Source organism: Acinonyx jubatus, chromosome A3 (genome assembly GCF_027475565.1).
Source record: "Acinonyx jubatus isolate Ajub_Pintada_27869175 chromosome A3, VMU_Ajub_asm_v1.0, whole genome shotgun sequence".
Classification (NCBI taxonomy): Eukaryota; Metazoa; Chordata; class Mammalia; order Carnivora; family Felidae; genus Acinonyx; species Acinonyx jubatus.
The window spans coordinates 25,523,434-25,543,891 of record NC_069388.1 but is presented as its reverse complement, the minus strand read 5'-3'; the positions used below and the strand labels follow the sequence as shown (position 1 = coordinate 25,543,891).

The 20,458-nt window shown below is 46.5% G+C and overlaps 2 protein-coding genes across 12 annotated transcripts in view; both read left to right on the top strand.

Moving 5' to 3' along the window:
- DNMT3B (DNA methyltransferase 3 beta) overlaps positions 1 to 4,195 on the top strand; it is a 42,128-nt gene extending 37,933 nt beyond the window's left edge. For 7 of the 11 annotated variants that reach the window (XM_053200081.1, XM_053200083.1, XM_053200082.1 and 4 more), the window contains 3 exons: positions 65 to 134; positions 893 to 1,011; positions 2,599 to 4,195. In XM_053200081.1, the coding sequence (XP_053056056.1) occupies positions 65 to 134; positions 893 to 1,011; positions 2,599 to 2,740 (331 nt within the window). In that variant the 3' untranslated portion in view covers positions 2,741 to 4,195. Of the gene's footprint in view, positions 1 to 64; positions 135 to 892; positions 1,012 to 2,598 lie in introns of those variants that run through there. The other 4 variants (XM_027069851.2, XM_027069845.2, XM_053200079.1 and 1 more) reach the window with 3 other exon arrangements.
- Positions 4,196 to 7,985: 3,790 nt separating this feature from the next.
- Positions 7,986 to 20,458, top strand: part of MAPRE1 (microtubule associated protein RP/EB family member 1) — a 30,572-nt gene continuing 18,099 nt past the window's right edge. The window contains exons 1-2 of the mRNA XM_027069855.2: positions 7,986 to 8,130; positions 14,299 to 14,422. Coding sequence (XP_026925656.1) covers positions 14,302 to 14,422 — 121 coding nt within the window. The 5' untranslated portion in view covers positions 7,986 to 8,130; positions 14,299 to 14,301. The remainder of the gene's footprint in view (positions 8,131 to 14,298; positions 14,423 to 20,458) is intronic.

The window sequence follows — 20,458 nt, the reverse complement described above, 5'->3', positions numbered from 1 at the left end:
GGGGAGCGCCTAGCCGAGGCCCCTTTGTAGTTGGTAGAAAGTAATGGGTTTTGGATGTTCCCAGGCCCGTGATAGCATCAAAGAATGATAAACTCGAGCTGCAGGACTGCTTGGAGTTCAATAGGACAGCAAAGGTAAGACGTTCTAACAAATGGTCTCTGGAAACACACTTGGTGACCTCCAAGCGAGGACTTGACCGTGGTGTCCAGTTTGTTCCTGCCACCCCTCCCCTCCCGCCCCCCACATGACTCCCTGGTGCTGGGCCTCTTTCACCATGTCATTGCTCTCTCCCGTCTTTAAGCACAACGGTAGGAGAGGTTCTTGATAAACAAATAATCACCATGAGAAAAGGCAACTAGACTTTCCAATTGTGAATAGAGACACAGATTATTTCACCTCATCCTCCTGGTAACAAACAAGTAATTCTACCTTTGCCAAAAAAAAAAAAATGTCTGCTGTTAAGTCATAGTTAATTATAAGACCTCCATAAATGTAATGTTTATATCAAGCTAAGTTTCATTCCTTCAAAACCCAGTGGGCCATTCTCTACAATCTGGGTGGGTTTTTTTACTTTTGCTTAATCCTGCTTGGTCAATAACTCTGGTGTTTTCATGGCCCCCATGTGATCTCATTCATGGTCACTGTTTTGTTTATCTGCTGTTCTCTGTGAGGCTGGTCCTTCATGTTCATTAACTTCTTGGTGTTTGTGGGAAACACAAAATGTTCTTGCCCTTCCAGCTCTCCTTTTCTCATTCCCTCTGTGAGCCCATCCCTGCCCCCCTCTCTCCCACACCTGCCTTCCCTCCTGCATCTTCCCTAGGTGCTTTTGAGCCTTGACTTGACCCCAGTCCTTCATTCTGTGCTCACTCCATGATGTCGTTTTGTTCTCCAGTTAAAGAAAGTACAGACAATAACCACCAAGTCGAACTCGATCAGACAGGGGAAAAACCAACTTTTCCCTGTTGTCATGAATGGCAAAGAAGATGTTTTGTGGTGCACTGAGCTAGAAAGGTGAGCAGGGCTGCACGTGAAGAGGGAAATCCCACAGGCAGAGAGAAAGGGGAAGGACACGTGGTTAAGGATGGCAGGACAAATGGCCAGGTGCTTGCCTTAATTCTGCACGGTCTCCCTGACCTATGTTCCTGGGGCTGGGAATAATACCTTTTCAGAGTTAGTGCTGATTTTCCTGGTAGAAATGACAGAAGGGTGGTGGTGGTGAGGAATCTGAAACATGAGGTCATTAGATGGCACCATCTCTCTGTGTTCTGGCTGTGCTGCCCTGGCATTTACCTTCCCCAACATGTTGGGGTTCCAGAATGTATGAGGAACCAGCTAAAGAAAACCCCATTGACTTGCCATTGGTCTTTCTGAGAAGATCCCTTCGGCCAAGTTGTTGGTTCTAAAGCTGATTCCTACTTAGCCACAGTCTGTCATCTTCTTCCATTTACTTGGCTAAGTTGGTAGTTAAACTATTTTGATTCAAAAAACTAGCTCTTGGATTTCAATTCTCCTATTCTGGTTTCAATTTTTTTTTTCTTTTGTTTTCCCTTCTTGTTCAAAATGTAGGAAGGGCTATGAATATTCCTTTTTACATTTTTGGCTGTGTCTCAGGATTTGATAAGAGTACTTTTATTCCAGTTAGTTCGGTCCTACAGCTGGTTTTATTTCTAATTTGATTTAACAATAGTTTTCTTAGTTTTAAAGTTAAGTTCTGATTTGTAGAAAGAAACTGGTGGGTATTCTTGCCATTCATCTCGTGGGTTATTCTGTATTTTGAGACCTAAACCTAACATGCTGGGCTGGCTCTGTGATACGGGGGCTGGTGCAGATGGCTGTCGTTTATAGGCTAAACAAGACAGAAGCCTAAGGTGTTACATCTCTGGCAGGTTTCTTCAAACCCATTCAGCCATTGGCCCATTGGTGTGCACACTAAAGGGGTTAGTTTGTAAAGCCAGGAAAGACTGAGGTCCAGTGTATCTGTAGCCTCTCACCAGGCCTGGTAGAATCCCATAGAGGAAGCTCTTGGTATATTTGGTTGCCACCTGCGTTACGTCCAGCTTGGACCCTGATCTAACAACTGGCTTTGAAGAGAGAAAGAAAATGCAGGATAAGTCAATGTAGTCACGGTTAATTATTTGAGCACATGCTGATCCATTTCTGGGAGTGTCCTTATTTCTTATTAGGGAGATTGCCTAACTTTTCTCATCTTGTGGTTTGAAGGCAGATACATGTCTCTTTGCTTGCTGTCTGGCTTTCTTGGCATGCATTCACTCATCCATCCATTCATTTATTCACTCATTCTTATGGGAAAGGTCCACTGAGCACCAGCTGTGCGCCAGGAGCACAGTGCTAATGCTTGGGTATGCACAAAACAGACATCCTCATAGAGGAACCCTGCCCTCATGTGCTGAAGAACCGGTGGGCCTGACCTCTGGGGGTCAAGAGAGGGCTCATGTGCAGGCCTGGTTGGCCTGATGGGATAAAGGGCAGAAAGAACAGTGCCATACCGTTCACGTTTAAGATCTTCCAGAGGTGCTAAGCGTGGTGGAGGGGGGCGCTTCTGACTCCCTGTCTTTGTACTCTGGTGCCTCCCGCCAGGATCTTCGGCTTTCCTGTACACTACACGGATGTGTCCAACATGGGCCGTGGTGCCCGCCAGAAGCTGCTTGGGAGGTCCTGGAGTGTGCCTGTCATCCGACACCTCTTCGCCCCCCTGAAGGACTACTTTGCCTGTGAATAGCCCCCAGGCACCCTGAGCCCAGGAGCACCGGGGCATGTGGGGCAGAGCCAGGACCCAGGAGGTACAGCCTCAGCTCTGCCCTTCCTCTGCTCCGCGTTGTGGGGTTGCGCCACCTATCCTTGGCAGGAGCAGAGCCGTGCGACCCCCTCCTGGCAGGGAAAGCCTGAGGTGCTGCCTCCTTGTGCACAATTCAGACCTGGCTGCTAGGAGTGGCCAAACACGGTGCTCGTTTTGTCTTCTAAAATTTTTAAAACTTGAAGTAGGTAGTAAGATGGGTTTTTTTTCTTTCCCCTCCCGGGTTTACCGCTCAGAGAAACAATGGCTAAGATACCAAAACCACAGTGCCAACAGCCCTCCAATACTCAGGTTAATGCTGAAAAATCACCCAAGACAGTTATCCCAAGACTATGATTTTTAAAAAACATCTGCAGCTCCTTGTTTCCCAGGACTGCAGTGGTAGACATGTAGCTAAGGGACATTTTAAGGGCCCTGGGTGTTTTTCTTCCTAGGGCTAGCAGAAGAGGAGATGATGTCTATGTCGTTCTTGAATTTTCCCTAGCACATTCCCCTGGCCTCAGTATAAAGGGCTGGGACCCGCTGTCAGGGCCCGTGTAGAGTATTTTCTGTAATGATGATGATTTCAGCAGGGATGACCTCATCATCACATTCAGGGCTATTTTCCCCCCCACAGACCCACAGGGAGGACCACCCTTAGTGATATCCCTCCCAGTGACTGCAATAGAACCCTCCGGGGAGCTCAGGAAGGGGTGGGCTGGGTATAAATTGCCATATGTTATGCGGACAGGTATGGCTTCTCGCTATCTCCCTCTTCCCCACTAGAAGGGAACAAAGGAGTAGGCTTAGGTAAGACATCCCTGCCCACCCCCAAAATGCACCCTTCCAGACTACTCTGCAGGCACAGGTCTCCACATTAGAAGTAGGATACCCCAATTCCTCAGCCTTTTTCTAAACTGAGAAGCAATGACAGCCGGGGCACAAGCACATTCCCTGCACTCTCCCCTCATCTAAGAGATTGCAGGGGGAAACTGCAATAAAAGCTCGCCCTCCTTCCAGAGATTTTAAAGTCCTTTTGTATTCCATGAGAAGTTGTTTTTAGGGGGAATGGGAGGTCGGGAAAGCTGCATTTCAGAAATGCTGTCGTAATGGTTTTTAACACCTTTTACTCTTCTTACTGGTGCTATTTTGTAGAATAAGGAACAACGTTGACAGGTTTTGTGGGAATTTTTTTATACACTTTTTTTTTTTAAATCACAGACTTCTATTTTTATGTTTTAACATTTTCATAAAAAGTTTTTTTTTTTGTAACTGGAGCCACGTAACAAGTATGGGGGAAAATTGTGCCTTGTTTCAACAGTCTTGCTAATTTTTAGGCTGAAAAATGACAGATGCCTAGAGTTTACCTTATGTTGAATTAAAATCAGTATTTCTCTAACAGTCTGGTGTCCCTTCTTTTGCAGGTCAGATGGGTGGGACGTGGGAGGGCCTGATTCCAGTGGAATAGGTGGGAGTCGAAGTAGGCCCTTGGTTCACGCAGCAAGCACAGTGTAGAAGTGAGAGTGAATGCAAGCCGGGGAGAGTGGGAGAGAGAATCCTAAGCAGGCTCCACACTCAAGCCTGTTGCTGATGCCGGGCCCAGTCCCAGTACTCTGGGATCATGACCCGAGCCAAAGTCAACAGTCACACTCAATGGACTGAGCCACCCGAGCACCCCTCCAGGCTGTTTCTTATAGCTCTTGGGTAGCTGATGAAGATGATTAAGGACTCCAGAATCCCAAGGCTGCTTCTCCCAGTTCTCTGCACCTTGGTTGGAATCCCTTGCACCCGGACGCACTACTCCCAAGTTGTCCTGTCCCTGTTCAGTCACAGGACTCACGGTAATGGCCCTAGGAGTCTAACCTGTGGCCGCACCTCTTTGGGTAGAGTATCCCCGTTGCTCTGCAGGACTTTCCCAGCCGGCCAGCCAGGTGTCCCGATACCCCAGCCCATCATGCCACAGTCCTATCACTAGATCTACTAGATCTAGCCTTTGGTCAGGGACTAGGAGCCAGTGAAAAATTTCAGTGCCTCTCCCGAGGTTCATCTCGGTCAGCTGATGCCTGCCGAGGGAAAAAGGTTTGTAAACGGCTGCACATGCAATGAGTCAATTGAACATCAGCTGCACGTGGCAACTATATGTCTCTTCCTGTAAAAAGTGTTCTAGTCCTGGCCACCTCCATGACTGTAGTTGCGGGCCTTATTAAGCCCACTGTTGGAATGGGGATTGAGAAACGTTTTGCAAGACACCATGGTGAGACGGTTGGCAATTAGCAAGCGGGCTGGCACTCCTGAGGTGTTGAGGTCCCAGGGGCCTCGGCTGCCCTATTAAGCCGGGTTGGTGTGCAGTGCTGCACCGAATACCAGGGCAGAATGAAGCGAAATAAACAGCCCTGGCCTCGAATCCCCAAGAGAGGAGGTGGACTAGCCCTCCAGGTGAGGGGCTCTTGGGTGGCCTGGTCCATTTGTGGGGCAGGTTGGGCGTTGGCTTTGGAGGGGCTGTCGGAGCTGTTCTTTAAACGAGATGGGGGGCTAGGTTGGTGTCTCCATGATCCCTGGCCCGACGGCAAGGGGGAAAATGCGACGAACATTCTGATCTGGGGGAAGGGGTTGGACCTCGTGTTACCTGTAGGCCTTTTCTGGAACAGTCTTCCAGTTGTCTGGAGCTCTATCCAGGAAGATAACATCTTTAGCAGGTAAGGAGCATAAATCCTGCCCTCTTCCTAGGGCTGCTGTGAGTGTTCAAGGGCATGATCTGGGTAAAGAGCTTTGTCTGGTGCCTGGCATGTAGTAAGCCCTCGTGTGTATGGGATGGCTTTGTGATAACAAAAGCCACTAGTCAACGCAGTGTTAATGCCTGGGTGTTGGTAGTGATGGTGACATCCGATATTTATCCATGTATTAAAGTCTTAAGGAAGAGCAGGGCAATAATCCCCCGGGTGCTGGGCTGATGATGCAACAACATCTTGTGTTCAAGTTGTGTTCATCACCACCCCCACCCCCCCACCCCTCGATCATGTTAGGGTCCCCTTGCTCCTTGTTAGGGAGAATTGACGGGGGTGGCTTTGGGATCTGGCACCCCAGAGTCCCGTGGAAGGGATCTTGCAGAAATAATATTTTCTGATCCAGTATCCATTCTAGAACCACGCATTGCCCTTGGTTATTTATTTTTGAAACTTGTGAAATATACAGAGCCATGCATAAATCCCAGTGTTTCAGGCCTTATAACCTAGTGTCCTCTCTGAGCCTTGGTTCATCCTGAGGTCTCAGCATCACAGAAGGGAAACAGGTGGGCATTACTGGAGTTGGTGATATTTACTCTGAGTCTTTGCACATGCTGTCCGGAACAGCCTCCTTGCCAAACTAGTCCTCCAGTTCTTACTCTCCCAGGAAGCCTTCTTTGCCCCCATTCAAGGCAGGATTAGAAGCCCTTTCCTGATCTGAGTCCTCCTTCCCTGTGGATAGATGGGAGAATTTATCTTAGCACAAAGCACACTGTATTATAACTTAGTTTTGTAGTCTTCTCTCCCTTGAGCTTGTGAAGTGCCTAAAGCAGCCGAGACCTCCCAACACCAGTTTTTAGCTCAGTAAACTTGTCATACGTTTGGAAAGCTTAGGCCTTGAAGTCATACTTTTTGTTTTGTTTTTGGAGAGGGGACTCACATATTCTACCTGCAATAAAGAGATCACTCCCATGTTAAAATAATTGCTTAAAAACCCATGTTGAAGTCTTCAAAGCTATTTTTCCTGCTGGAGAGAAACTTGTTTTTCACTATTCTCTGCCCTTTTGCAGTCAAGGCTTAATCTGACCCAGATAATCTTGGCTAGCACCCTCCTGAGTAACATTCAGACTGGAAACTTTTAAAAGCTCAGAGGCTAGGGGCACTTGGGTGCCTCAGTCAGTTAAACATTCTACTCTTGTTTTCAGCTCATGATCTCACAGTTCGTGAGTTTGAGCCCCACATCAGGCTCTGCACTGACAGTGTAGAGCCTGCTTAGAATTTCTCTCTCTCTCTCTGCCCCTCCCTGGCTTGTTCTATCTCTCTCTCAAAATAAACATTAAAAAAAATTAAAACAACAACAAAAAACCTCAGAGGCTAGGGGCGTCTGGCTGGCTCAGTTGGTAGAGCCTGGGACTTTTTAACTTGGGTCAAGAGTTTGAGCCCCTCTTTGGGCCTAGAGCTTACATACCTCAATTTATATATCTATATATCTATATCTATATCTATATCTATATATCTATATCTATCTATCTATCTATCTATCTATCTATCTATATCTTAGAAAGACAGCACAATCAGGGGGAGGGGCACAGAGAGGGGGAGACACAGAATCCCAAGCAGGCCCCACGCTCTGAACAAAGAGCGCCAGGCTGTGCTGGAACTTAACGTGAGATCACGACCTGAGCCGAAGTCTGAAGCTTAACCGACTGAGCCACCCAGCCGCCCCCATAGAGCTTACTTAAAAAAAAAAAAAAAGTCACAACTAAAAGCTCAGAGGCTATGTCTGGTTTTTGCTTACTATGAAATACCTAGGGCCTGATTGATCAGAAAAAATAAATATTTGTGGGACGCATGAATAAATGATACCTAGACAAAACCTGGGTCAGCTTCTGTAATGCTGGGCAAGTCAATCTCTGAGCCTCAGCTTCCTCTTCTTTAAAGTGGGTGTAACTCATTCTTTCAGCAAAGTCAGGCAGTGGGACACAGACTGAGAAGATCCTTGCTTTTGTGGAACTTAAGGAAAGGCAGACAAAGGCATAAACGAATAAACACGAGGACTTCATAGGCACTGAGAAGAAAATAAACGGATGATGAGATCACAGGGTCATAACAGAGTGTTCACAGGATATGTCTCTGAGGTGACTTTTAAGTCTTTCCTCAAAGCTCTTACCAAGTATCTTTATTATCCAATAGCCCATTTTTGTAGAAATTCATTGTAATACCGATTTTTTTTTTTTTTTTTTTTTTTTTTTGGCTCCTAGGGTGGGGAATTTGTAACTGGATTCTTCCTACTAGGCAGGCAAACCCGGACTGGGGCGGGATCTCATTGGCTTCGGGAGACCACGTGGCTGATTGCCCTGGCAGCCGGCGTCCCGCCCCCGGGGCGCCCGAGCAGTCTATCACTGGCCGGGCCCCGCCCCTGGCGCGCGGCTCAATCCCTCTCTATAAAAGGAGCCGGCGGGGACTGACGAGCCTGTACGTCTGCGCGTAACGGGGCGGGGGGTGCGTGTGAGGTCATCGCGCGGGCGGGCGGGCGGGGTCGGGCGGTTTGAACGAGACGAGGACGGAACCGAAACCGGGCACAGGCAGTGGACGCGGTCCCGCCGAGAGCCGGTGAGCCGGCTAGCGGGCACGGGGCGGCGGCCAGGGGGTGGCCGGGTGGGCTTCGGGCCAGGCAGGCACCGGCGGGCCTTGCGGGCAATGCCTGGGCCGCTCCTCGAGGCCGTGCAGATCGGGTCGGGTGGGGGGAAGGGCGGGGCCGTGACCCGGCGCGCGCGGACTGGTCTGGGGGCGCGCGCCGAGTTCTGCCATGGGCGGGGCTTCGGGCCGGAAGTGGGGGCTGCCCCTCGGTAGCGTGGGGGCTTCTGGGCCGCGGCCTAGGTGTGGGACCGGGACCGCGGTAGCGGGCGGTTCCGGGTTGGCCAGTCCGGGTAAGGGGGTGTGTGTGGTTGAAGTGAATCCTGCTAGGAGCTCTGGGGACCCCCACTGTAGGAAGCTGTCGCCTGGTGGTCAAGCGTTCGGTTTTGAATTCAGACCTGGGTTCCATTCCTTGCGGTGCGACCTTGGGCAGGTGCTGGAACCTCACGGCCTTAGTTTCCTCATCTGTAAAACGGGGACAATGATAAGACTACAGAAAGCTTTTATCACATTATGGGGCAAGAAGTAGGCCAGCTCAATGGACTCCTTCCTTTCGTTATGCGGTATTTGTTGAGCGCCTACTAAGTACTAGGTGTTGTGCTGAGCGTTGGCTATAACCCGGGAGCAGGAGGCAAAGGCGTCTGCCTTGTGGTGGGGAGACAGATAGGAAATAAGAAAGTGAATATATGGACAAGATAATTTCGGGATAATTTCATATAATTACTATGAAGACAGTATAACAGGGTGATAGGAACAGTGCTTTTCCAGTCCCTGCTTCACAGCTGCCCTGAGGTGCTTCAGGTCAGAGTTCACCCTCTGCCCCATTTTGAAGATGAAGATCCTGAGGCCCATTGAAGGGAAGGTACACTAAACCTGGCATTCACTTCCTGTTGGGGTGCTGTAAGAATTGTGATAGTAATACACTTGATCTTAGCCAAAAGGCCAAGAAGCGATAGAATTTGATAATAGCTATTTGCTAGTTGGGCATTTGCTATGTGCCAGGTATTGTGTTAAGTGCTTGCTGTGGCATTGTATCATTTAATATCACACTATCTCTAAGAGATCCTATGTTCATTTTTTAAAATCTTTTAATGTTTATTTTTGAGAGAGAGCGAGAGAGACAGTTTGAGTGGGAGGGAGACAGAGAAAGGCAGAGAGAGAGGGAGACAAAGAATCCCAAGCAGGCACCAGGCTCTGAGGTGTCAGCAGAGCCCGATGTGGGGCTCAGACTCACAAACTGTGAGATCATCACCTGAGCCGAAGTCAGAGCTTAACCAACTGAACTACCCAGGCCCCCCTGTTCATTTTTTTTTTTTTTAAGTTTATTTATTTTGAGAGAGAGAGAGCACGAGCACATGTGTGCACGGGGAAGGGGCAGAGAGAGGGGGAGAGAGCATCCTGAGCAGGTTCTTCACTGTCAGCACGGAGCCCTGACCCGGGGCTGGAACTCATGAACCGTGAGATCATGACCTGAGCTGAAACCACGAGTTGGGTGCTGAACCGACTGAGCCACCCAGGCTCCCCAATCCCGTGTTCCTTTCTACAAATAAGGGACTGAGACTCTGAGAGGTCAAGTGATTTGCTTTATACTGTCCAGCAGTTGACTGAAGCCACATCTGTGATGCAAGAGTCGAGGCTCTCAACACCTGTATTATGCTACCTCCCTGAGAGCTAGTGTGTTTCATAGCAGTGTGCCCCCTGTGGTGGTGTGTCAAAGTGCCTGGCACAGTTTCTGGCACACAGAGAAGCTCAAGACATGATGTGCTTTTCACTGAAGTGTTTTCACTTAGATCTCATGTAATCCTCACCACCACCTTGTGCAGAATGTATTGTTCACTGTTCACAGGTGAGCCATTTGTGATCCAGAAAGGGTCACATGGCTTTTGTCTGGTGGCACCTTCCCTCCCCCTTTCCATAGGGCTCACTATGGTGCCTTGGAAGTAATAGGGTGCTCCTCAGCCAGCATCTAATCAGAATGGGTTTCAGAACCTGCAAGGAGAACTGTGAAGGAGGACAGATACCTGGGGAGGTTAAAGAGCTTTTTCAAGGCAGTTGAAACCTGGATCATGGAGCCTTCTAAAGGTGAGGCTTGCATGATGGTCATGGGGTGTGCCATTGAAGCCAAGCAATGGAATTCTTACGGGGGAAGCTGTAGGTAGCTGTAGCTCCGAGAACTAGGCTCTGTTTTGACTGCCTGGAAGAGCCAATTAATTGGTTGAGTCAGTGGATGTTTATTGCATGTCCACAGGGTGCCTGACCCCATGTCTTTAGTGGCTGCAGAGTTTGCGGAGCACATGGGACCAGGTATTAATGTACTGCTAATGAAAGAGTTTTAAATTATATGATGATGAAAGGCCATTAACGTTTTCTGAGCTGGGGTGTGGTCAGGAGACACACGTGTCCTAACCAGCTGCTTACATTTTATGGTAGCATGACACATACAATACCCGCAGTGTGTACGAATGTGGCCAAAATAGATTACAAGTGCTTAGCCTGTGACCGTGCTTTTTGTTTGGATGTATCTCTCCTTGGTCCTCGGTAATAGTGTTTTGCACACAATATGCGTTACATTTATTCATTCATTCAGGGATTTTAAACGGGGGAGACACTTGATCGGATTTATGATTCAGAAAATTCTTTGTGGCTGCTGTGTAAGGACAGATTGAAGCAGTGAGACTAATTTGAAGGCTGCTGCAGTGGATGGGGATAAGAGATAGTGGGGCAGGTCTTGGGCACTGTTTTTGGCACTGCAGGTAGGAGGATGAGTGAGACAAGGCCCCTCCCTGCCTGGATCTTGTTTGTTTAATACCTGGTATGTGTCAGATACCACGCGAGTATTTTATGTACCTTACCTCATTTAAACCTCACATCGTAATTTTCAGATAGGTGGCATTCCCTCGTAAGATAACTGAAGTGTACTGAAGTTAAGTACCTTGCCCTGGGTCATACAGGGAAAGAGCGACAGCCTCACACTCAAACCCGGGTCTTCTTAGCTGGAAATCCTCAGCTCTTTTCATAGAGCATATTGCCTCCTGGCCCAAATCTGAAATGATTCAGAAATGAAGAGATAATGACAATCCAATGTAATAATACCTATCATAGAGATTTGAATGAAGTACTGTGGGATCAGGAATTAATTTCCCAGTGGAGTCAGGAATTAAATTGTGTTGGCTTCCTGTATAAAATGGTTTTATCGTCTGAATTTAAAAGCTCAAGAGCGTTGACGGTTTGCTTTCTGAAAAAAGTGTACATGGATATAGTTTTCTGCCTTTGACACTGTCCTGCCCACCTGAAAACAAATAGCATTTATTGCGTGCCCGCTGTGTGCAAGGCACTGTGCCAAGTGCTGTGGGGGATAGGTGAATATGGGATGTGAGAGCACAGACCTGATGAGTTATTTATCCTGCCAACCCTTAGTCACCCCTGCTCATAAAGAGGGGATTGGTTGGGTAGATCACTGTCTCTTCTAGCCCTCTCATTCGGTAGCTCTATGAGTCATGAGGCTTGCAGGAAACCGGTGTGGGAAAACCAGCTCATGTAGTAGGCACGAGGTGGATGGAAGGAAGTGCCACGAGAGAGCATGAGGTCTCATGATGGCTCCAAATTTGCTTTGAGTTTTTGTTTCCCCAGTTGGTAATATTGATGTCTCAGGAAATGAGAGAAATTCTAAGTGTCAAGGTCACTATGAAATCCAGTCCTTTATAGTTCGTTGTGTGTCCTCCTGGTAATTGCCTGGAGATTTCACTCGGTCTGGATTAACCTGACCTTAACTCACATTGCTTGAGTTTTCCTTTCCCACAGTCCTCTACCAGCAGTTAAGTCATTTGGTCTCTTTCACATGTCGGGGAATGAGAATTCTTGTCCCCTTCAAGGTTCTTCTAGCTGGACTGAGAATCAAATTGACATGAGACAGATTAACAGGAGAAAATCAAATTTAGTAGGTGTATGTATGGAGAATTTGCATGGTCACGGGAATTCCAAAGACAGGCAAAATGAGGTCTATATGTTCCTCTAAGGAGGGGTCTGGGATTTCAGAGGAAAGGAATGTACTTCACAGGGCGATAAGAGCAGGTAATTAGATGTTTGCCCTACCATACAGATGGGTCACTCATAACATTTATCTCTGCTAATAACCCTTTTTCCTGGGAAAGACCCCCAGTTTAGATTCTTCTGTGTGGTTAAGGAAGGGACAGAAGTTTTTTGTGCACACGGGGTCTTGAGTGCCTTCAGCTCAAAATAATCCACATGCTAAAGTGGCACGTTCTGGGGGCATGGGGTGGGGGGCTGCCCTGAACCCCTTCACAGACTTAAATGAGAGTGTGATTCTACCCTGTTTAAATCCCCACAATGGATTCTTTAACAATTATAGAATAAAATCGAAACTCCTTACCTTGGCCTGCAGAGTCCTGACGTGATCTGGCGTCTTAATTTCTTTTTCCTCTTCTGTTCCCGCTCTCCTTCTTGCTTGCTGGGCCACAGCCACCTTTCACATCTCAGTGTGGCTGTGTCCTTCTGAATCTTAAGCTCAAACATCAAGTCAGAGAGGCCTTCCCTGACTACATTCCCCACCACCCTTACTTCCTAAATGGTTGATAGGAAATGACATTTGTTTGTGGGTTTGGTCTGTGTCAGACTTCCACCGCTAGAGCGGGAACTACCGGTGGGCAGACAACTTGTTTCTCTTGCTTTTCCATTTCTTTGGCCCTTGAACAGTGCTTGGTGTACATTTGTTGACTGAATGAGGATGATGATGGCATCCACATTTAATAGCATTTGAAGTTACTGTGTTTCTGTGTGTTTGTTGTTTTGCACCTGAAAGCCTAGCAGAAGGTTGAGGGGCAGCATTTTCTAGTGGCTGGGAGAGAATGTGGATGGTGGGGCTGGACAGGTTTGGCTGCCATTCCCAGGGTTTCTATGTTGAGCCTCTCTCCTCATCTGTAAAATGAGGAGAACGAGGGGAACCTTGCAGAGAGTTGTCGGGGTAAATGACAAGTGTCTGTGAAGCTCCTTAGATGTCTTCCTGTCCCCAGGTGGTTTAGCAGAGAATAGCAGCAAGGTCTCTTCACTGTAAGGTTATTTCCCAACATGTTTGTAGTACTTAGGGTTTTGAAAAGTTTTATTTACTGTTTGATTAGAAAAGTGGATATAGTCTTTAAAGAAAATATGGAGAATAGTGAAAACCAAAAAGAGGAAGTAATAAAAGCCCACCATCTGGGGGTGCCTGTGTGGCTCAGTCAGTTAAGCGTCTGACTCTTGATTTCGGCTCAAGTCATGATCTCATAGTTCGTGGGATCCAGCCCCACATTGGGCTCTGTGCTTACAGCTCAGAGCCTGTTTGGGATTCTCTCTCTCCCTCTCTTTCTCTCTCTGCCCCTCCTCTGCTCAAGCATGTGCTTTCCTCTCTCTCTCTCTCTCTCTCTCTCAAAATAAATAAATAAACATTAAAAGAGAAAAGCCCACTCTGAAGGAAACTTCTGTGAACATTTTGATATGGTAATAGGTAAGTTTGGACTGACATTTTCTTCCTTCCTTCCTTCCTTCCTTCCTTCCTTCCTTCCTTCCTTCCTTTCTTATTTTGGGATAGAGAGTGAGAGCGAGTGAATGAGGGAGCATGCAAGCAGGGGGAGGGGCAGAGAGAGAGTGGGAGACAGAATCCCAAGCAGGTTTTGCACTGTCAGCACAGAGCCCGATGCGGGGCTCAAACCCATGAATTGTGAGACCATGACTCAAGCCGAAATTAATAGTCGGATGCTTAACCGACTGAGCCACCCAGGATCCCCTGGACTAACATTTTCTGAACAGAGAACATTCTTGTTCATGCATTAGCCTTCCTTCATAAAGCATTTAATCATCTCTTTATATAGTGTCTTTGTTATCTTCAAATTTTATACAAGTCACATTAGAATGGGGCCTAACTTTTAGGCTGGTGGGTGTTGGGCAATTCATCCAGGGTCATGCTTATGTGTGGCACTCCAAGCTGGTGGGTGGAATCGTAGTGTTTGATTTGGCCTCTCGGGGAAGAATGCGAAGCTTAAAAATTGTGTACTACAGGTTTGGGTGACTCTCCAGGAAATGGCTTGCTCTCCCTTGCATGCCTAATAATGTGAGCCCTTCTCTTTTCCTCACCTGCTTCCTCACCTGTAGAAGATGGCAGTGAACGTATACTCAACGTCCGTCACCAGTGATAACCTAAGTCGACATGACATGCTGGCCTGGATCAATGAGTCTCTGCAGCTGAATCTGACAAAGATCGAACAGTTGTGTTCAGGTAAGAGAAATCCACTACGCCATTTTTCCAGGAAAGCCTGCAGGTCCTTTAGGAATGCACAGGCCTGTATCTGACTGCAGAGGCCACTGGTTCAGGTTCTGTGTCAACCCTGCCCTAGTTCCACTTCTAGAAGGAACTGTGCTGGGAGGGTGCTTCTGGCCCGCGTGCCACCATCTCTACACCCTGCCGCCTAGCCTGGCTTTTCCATCTGCACGCTTGTGCGTCCAGATTTGAAATATTTTATTTGAAGATGGAAATTCTAATTGTTCTAGTTTTATATTTTATCAGTGGCATTTCTTATTCCCAAGTAGCACAAGACCAAAGACCTGCAAATGCCATCTCAACCACAGTTTTATTGAACTGTTGTTTAACAAGGATTTCGCGGAGAGGTAATGATTTAAAACAAGAACAAAAACGTGTTTTGTTTTTGTGTATACTAATTGACATTTAGAAAACTGAAAAGAAGAAAATAAAAAATGCCCATAGTTTCAGTATTCAGAGAAAACTGCCCTTGGGGTTTGCTTTCACTTTTCTGTGCACATATATATATTTGTGTATGTCCCAGCTTTTTTCAGTTAACTATGTTGTGAATGTTCTCTGGTGTCATTCACTGTCATAAAAATGACTTTGTTGTTTAAAGTTTATTTATTTACTTTGAGAAAGAGAGAAAACATGCATACACACATGAGTATGGGAAGGGCAGAGAGAGAATCCCAAGCAGGTTCTGCACTGTCAGCACGGAGCCCGACCCAGGGCTTGAACTCACAAACCGTGAGAGCATGACCTGAGCCCAAACCAAGAGCCATCTGCTTAACCAGCTGAGCCAGGTACCCCAAGAGATGACTTATTTTTTTTTTTAAAACGTTTATTTTTGAGAGAAAATGAGGACGAGTGGGGGAGGGACAGAGAGAGGGGGACAGAGGATCCGAAGCAGGCTCTGTGCTGACAGCACAGATTCTGATGTGGGGCTTGAACTCACGAATCATGAGATCATGACCAGAGTTGAAGTCTGATGCTTATCCAGTTGAGCGCCCCCAGGTGTTCTGAAAAATGACTTATTTTTAATGGCTATGTATGGGGCGCCTGGGTGGCTCAGTCGGTTGAGCGTCTGACTTCGGCTCAGGTCATGATCTCGTGGTCTGTGAGTTGGAGCCCCGCATGGGGCTCTGTGCTGACAGCTCAGAGCCTGGAGCCTGCTTCGGATTCTGTGTCTCCCTCTCTATCTGTCCTTACCCCGCTCATGCTCTGTCTCTCTCTCTCTGTCAAAAATAAATAAACATTAAAAAAAAAATTTAATGGCTATGTACTATTTCTTTGGATATGCTGGAGTTGTTTAACATCTTCCTGACTGGGGACATTTAGGTGGTTTCTAATTTTTCCATAGTGATTTCTAGAAATGGAATTATTAGATTAAAGGGTATGAACTTCAGGCTCTTGGTAATTATTTTTCATGAAGGTGTTATTGGTTTCTATGTCCCCTGAACAGTTTCTGTGTCACCTTTTGAGGGTTGTGCTACCTGCTCCTGACTGTCCTGACATGATAAGGATTGTGTTGGGGTTACCAGAATTGGATCTACTACAGATAGGAGGTGGGGTCAAAAATATGCCAGAAGGATGAGATGTGTATTCTGCTGCTCCTTCAGTTGTTAATCTTGTTTGTGGGGTAGAGAATTAGAACCCTCAGCTTCTCATGGTAGTAACAGTAGCGGTCCTTTAATTGAACGCTTACGTGGCAGGGCCACGTAAATGTTTTTCCAGTATCTCTTCGTGTAACTCTCACTATACTTTCATGAGGTAGAGATGTTTATTAACCTCAGTTTACAAATGAGGAAATGGGCTTAGAGAAATTGAGTAACAAGTCCCCAGTTATACAACCAAGAACAGAATTGAGACTTGAACCTTTGTTTAAATCAAGAGCCGATGTTCTTCAGCTCCTATGCCCTACTTGCTCTCCAGACTTTTCCTTTACTGGTGCCATTTGTATTGATTTAAACTGACTGGTTTCAGGAGCACCTGGGTGTTCAGTTGGTTAAGCGTCTGACTTTAGATCAGGTCATGATCTCTCGGTCCGTGAGTTCGAGCCTTGTGTCCTGCTCTGTGTGGACAGCTCAGAGCCTGGAGCCTTCTTCGGATTCTGTGTCCCCTCTCTCTCTGCCCCTCCCCCGCTCACACTCTGTCTCTCTGTCTCTCTCTCTCAAAAATAAACATTAAAAATAAAATGACTGCTTTCATTTATGTGTTTTTTTTTTTTTTTTAAATGAATTCAGCTTCTGTACTTCCTTATTTTATAGCTAGGTTCTAGTCTTGCTCTTAGTTTCACTTGCTTGGCTTGTTATATCCCCTGGGATGTTTAATCTGGGTTTTACAGGTGGTCAGAGGAAGGCTTCATGTAAAGTTCTGTAGTGAAATGGTGCCTATGAGTCATGCTTGTTTCTCAGTCGTAGTGGGCACAGGTTGGGTGCGGGCACAGGTTGTCAGCCTTAGATCTGCGCTGCCTTTCCCCTGGTTTCCGTTCACTTCCTCAGTCCCATCACCGCATCCCCATTTGTTTGAGGCTCTTAAAGCACTTGTTTGCCCCGTGATTTGTGACTAATGTGGGGATGAGGTCATCCTAATTTTCATTGGGGCCAGCTTTTTCACCAGCAATTTCTCCCTAAAATTTATCTCTTTCCATGTATATACTCTGAGGTATATTTCACTTACTCAGTTGGAAAATGAGAACTCTTTTCATGTGTAGATAAGTGGTACATATATGATCTGGCTCCAGATTTATCTCATTCAGACAGGGAGCTGCTGTGGATAGTCAGGACTGGGCATGAAGAGGCTTCAGTCTGCTCTGAGCCATGTGATTTTGGACGTGTCCCTCCACGTTCTAGTTCCTCATCTGTAAACTAGGGAAGTAGGACCAGGCCCACCTATTGGGCTGTTCTGAGGCTCGTCTGTAAAAATAGCTCTCAGATACTGATTCTTGCCAGACTCTGGAGGTGAGTGTAGATCTCTCTGGGGAGGGTGCATGCTTGTCTTAGAGAGGAGACTGCCCGTGGGGCACAGCTTATGCATTACAGAGCCTGGTTTTGAACCCACATCTTTCTGACCACAGAGCCTACACTCTGCTGCATACGTGATAATTTTTTTAAAAAGAAGCATTTGGAAGAGAGTTAAACAAATGTGAATTACATATCATTAATTATAGTGATACTATCTCATTAAAAACCCCTGTGAAGAATTTCCACTTTGTAAGCTGCCTGCCGTTTTTCTTACCCTAGATAAAGTGTTTTTCCCTAGCAGAAAGTGCTAAGTGTAGGACACTTAACCACGACTTGTAAACAAACTTTTATTCTTTCCTCTGGAGAGTTTTCCTCTGGAGAGCTGTTTAGGAGTTCTCTCCAAGTATGCAGATGTTTGCATTGTGTTTCACCCTGATGCTTAGAAAACCAGGTCTCGGCTTTCAGTATGAGACCAAACAGGATGAGCTGCAGAAACCGTGTCCCTGGAGAAGGCCTGCTGCCAGGGGATTGGAGTCATAGAGAAAGTGAGCTTCCTCAGACTCTTGAATTTCCCAAGGCCTAAGCAGCCTCCCAGTAGCCTTTAACCAAAGCTGGTCCCTCCTGGTCTCACCTCTGATAAGCATAGCATCAAGCTGACTAGAATTTTCTTCCAAATACAAGCCTAGAAGGGCAGGGATAGGTTTTTCTCTGGAGAGGGCAAAGCTCTGAGTTCCTACACAACTAATGTGCCGGTTGCCTGTGAAATGGCCAAGTTTTGTCAGCATTGTGAACCCCCCACCCTCCTCCCCGTCCCAACAGTGAAGCAAGCCTTGCTTGGCTCTTGTGAGGTAAGGCGAGGATAACTTTCAGAGACAGAGTTGTCAGGTTGTTTCAAGATGTATTTCCATTTCATAGTCTCCCTGTTTTTGAGAGCTAGTCATCAAGTATTTTGGAAGAACAGCCATCAAGGAAAAACCCCTAATCACAGAGAATAATTTGGATGAGGGGTTGCTTGTGTCAGAGAGGGGATGCTGGTTGCTTTTTGTCAACCAGTCCTCTGTTCCATGTTCAGGCCCCTCTGCATGTTTCCAAGGGTCCAGCATGGTGCTTTGAACCTGTAGAGTGGCCCTCACTGAATGTTCTCGTCTCCTCTTTCTCTAATTGTCTTCTGTTCTCTAGCCTGGCCTCCTCCATGGTTCCTGTGCTGCACAGAATAGGAAAGGTGTGAGGTGTGCAGGCAGTCCCTGGCAAATGCTAGATTTTAGATTTCCTTTTTCCTCAGCTGGTTGCAGGAGCCCTCGAGTTTCTCTAAACAGCCTGTCAAGCTTGCTCATGCTGCTCCGAGCGTGACCACGCCCCTAGCCAGGCCTCCTCCACTTTTTCTCCTCAGGTTTTCCAGACACTCATTTGGAGCCACGATTCCACTGTTCTTCTAGTGTTTCAGGCCTCAAAAGAGGCTAATTCACCAAGTGCAGTATGTGTTCTGAGGGATGCTTTGGATCCCGCCCCTTTTCAGTTTGCTTAGTGCTGCCACAGTGGCCTAACTAGGCACACGTTCCCCTCGGGTTCCCCTGCCCCCACTCTCTCATACTACAGTGGTCTACAGCCTTTCTCAGAGACCCCAGCCCCCCCTTCTTCTTTTTTAAGAGAGAGAGTGTACCTGAGTGGGGGCTAGGGGCAGAGGGAGAGGGAGAGAGAGAATCTTAAGCAGCCTCCATGCTCTGTGCAGAGCCCAACCCTGGAATCATGACCTGAGCTGAAGTCAAGAGTTGGTTGTTTAACTGACTGAGCCACCCAGGTGCCCTGAGACCATGTTTATTGAGTCACAACTCTGTTCAAGAAAGTATCTCTTCCAGTTTTTTGCCTGACTCTTCAAGCACCTCCTTGATTTTTCTTTGCTGTAATTAAAACAAAAAAGATAAAGTTTTTTCTTTTTTTTAAATGTTTATTTTTGAGAGGGGGGAGTGTGCATGTGTGTGCACACGCACGTGCACGGGGGAGAGGCAGAGAGAGAGGGAGACAGGATCTGAAGCGGGCCCCGAGCTGACAGCACAGAACCCAGTGCCGGGTTTGAACTCATGAACTGTGAGATCGTGACCTGAGCCCAAGTTGGGCGTTCAGCTGACTGAGCCACCCAGATGCCTCAAGAAATTTTTTTCTAATATAAGTAATTTAGGTCTTCCTTATGGAACATTAAGAAAACCATAATTTGCTGTAATGTCACAATTAGTGATAGTCATTGTTATCTTTTAGATGTATTTTCCCCCTTAATTATGGCTTTATTTATTGAGCACTTATCATAGGCCAGACACTTTCCAGAGTGCTTTACATATATAACCTGGGAGATGAGGACTGTCATCGCCATTTTATATGTGGAGAAACTGAGGCATAGTTAAGCAACTTGCCCAAAGTCATTCATTTTAGCTGTACTTTCAGTACTTTCCTATAAGCGTTAAACATAATCGACATACACTGTATATATAGTTTTTATTTTTTGAATAACTGAAGGTTTCAAAGTGGTTTAAAATTCAAAAGGAACAAAAAGATAAACAAAGATAAAAAAAGATAAATTGAAAAGTTTCCTTCTAACTCTGTCAACTAGTCACTCCCATTTTTGCTCCAGAGAGAGGGTATATGTACAGGCAGAAACATCCATCCATATTTTATGAGTGTGTGTTCTCTTTTCCTCCTTTTTACACAGATGGTAGCATGTGTAATCACATTATATATTCCAAAGTGTTTCATATCCATATAGCTGATGCCACTTTGCTTTCTTTTTTGTCTGTGTAAGACCTAGTTTCCTCAGAGCAGTCCCCTGTCAGTGGACATTTGGTTTCTTTCCAGTCTCTTGTTCTTACAGACCCTTAAATTAAATAACAAGTACAAGCACATGTATGTGTTGGACAGTTTTGTTTCCTGCTTTTAAAATTAAAATAGGATTATTTTTCCCATGTTAAAATAACTTGAGCCTGATTTTTTTTTTTAATTTTTAAATTTTTTTGTTTTTAGAGAGAGTGCATGTGAGTGGGGTAGAGGGGCAGAGAGAAAG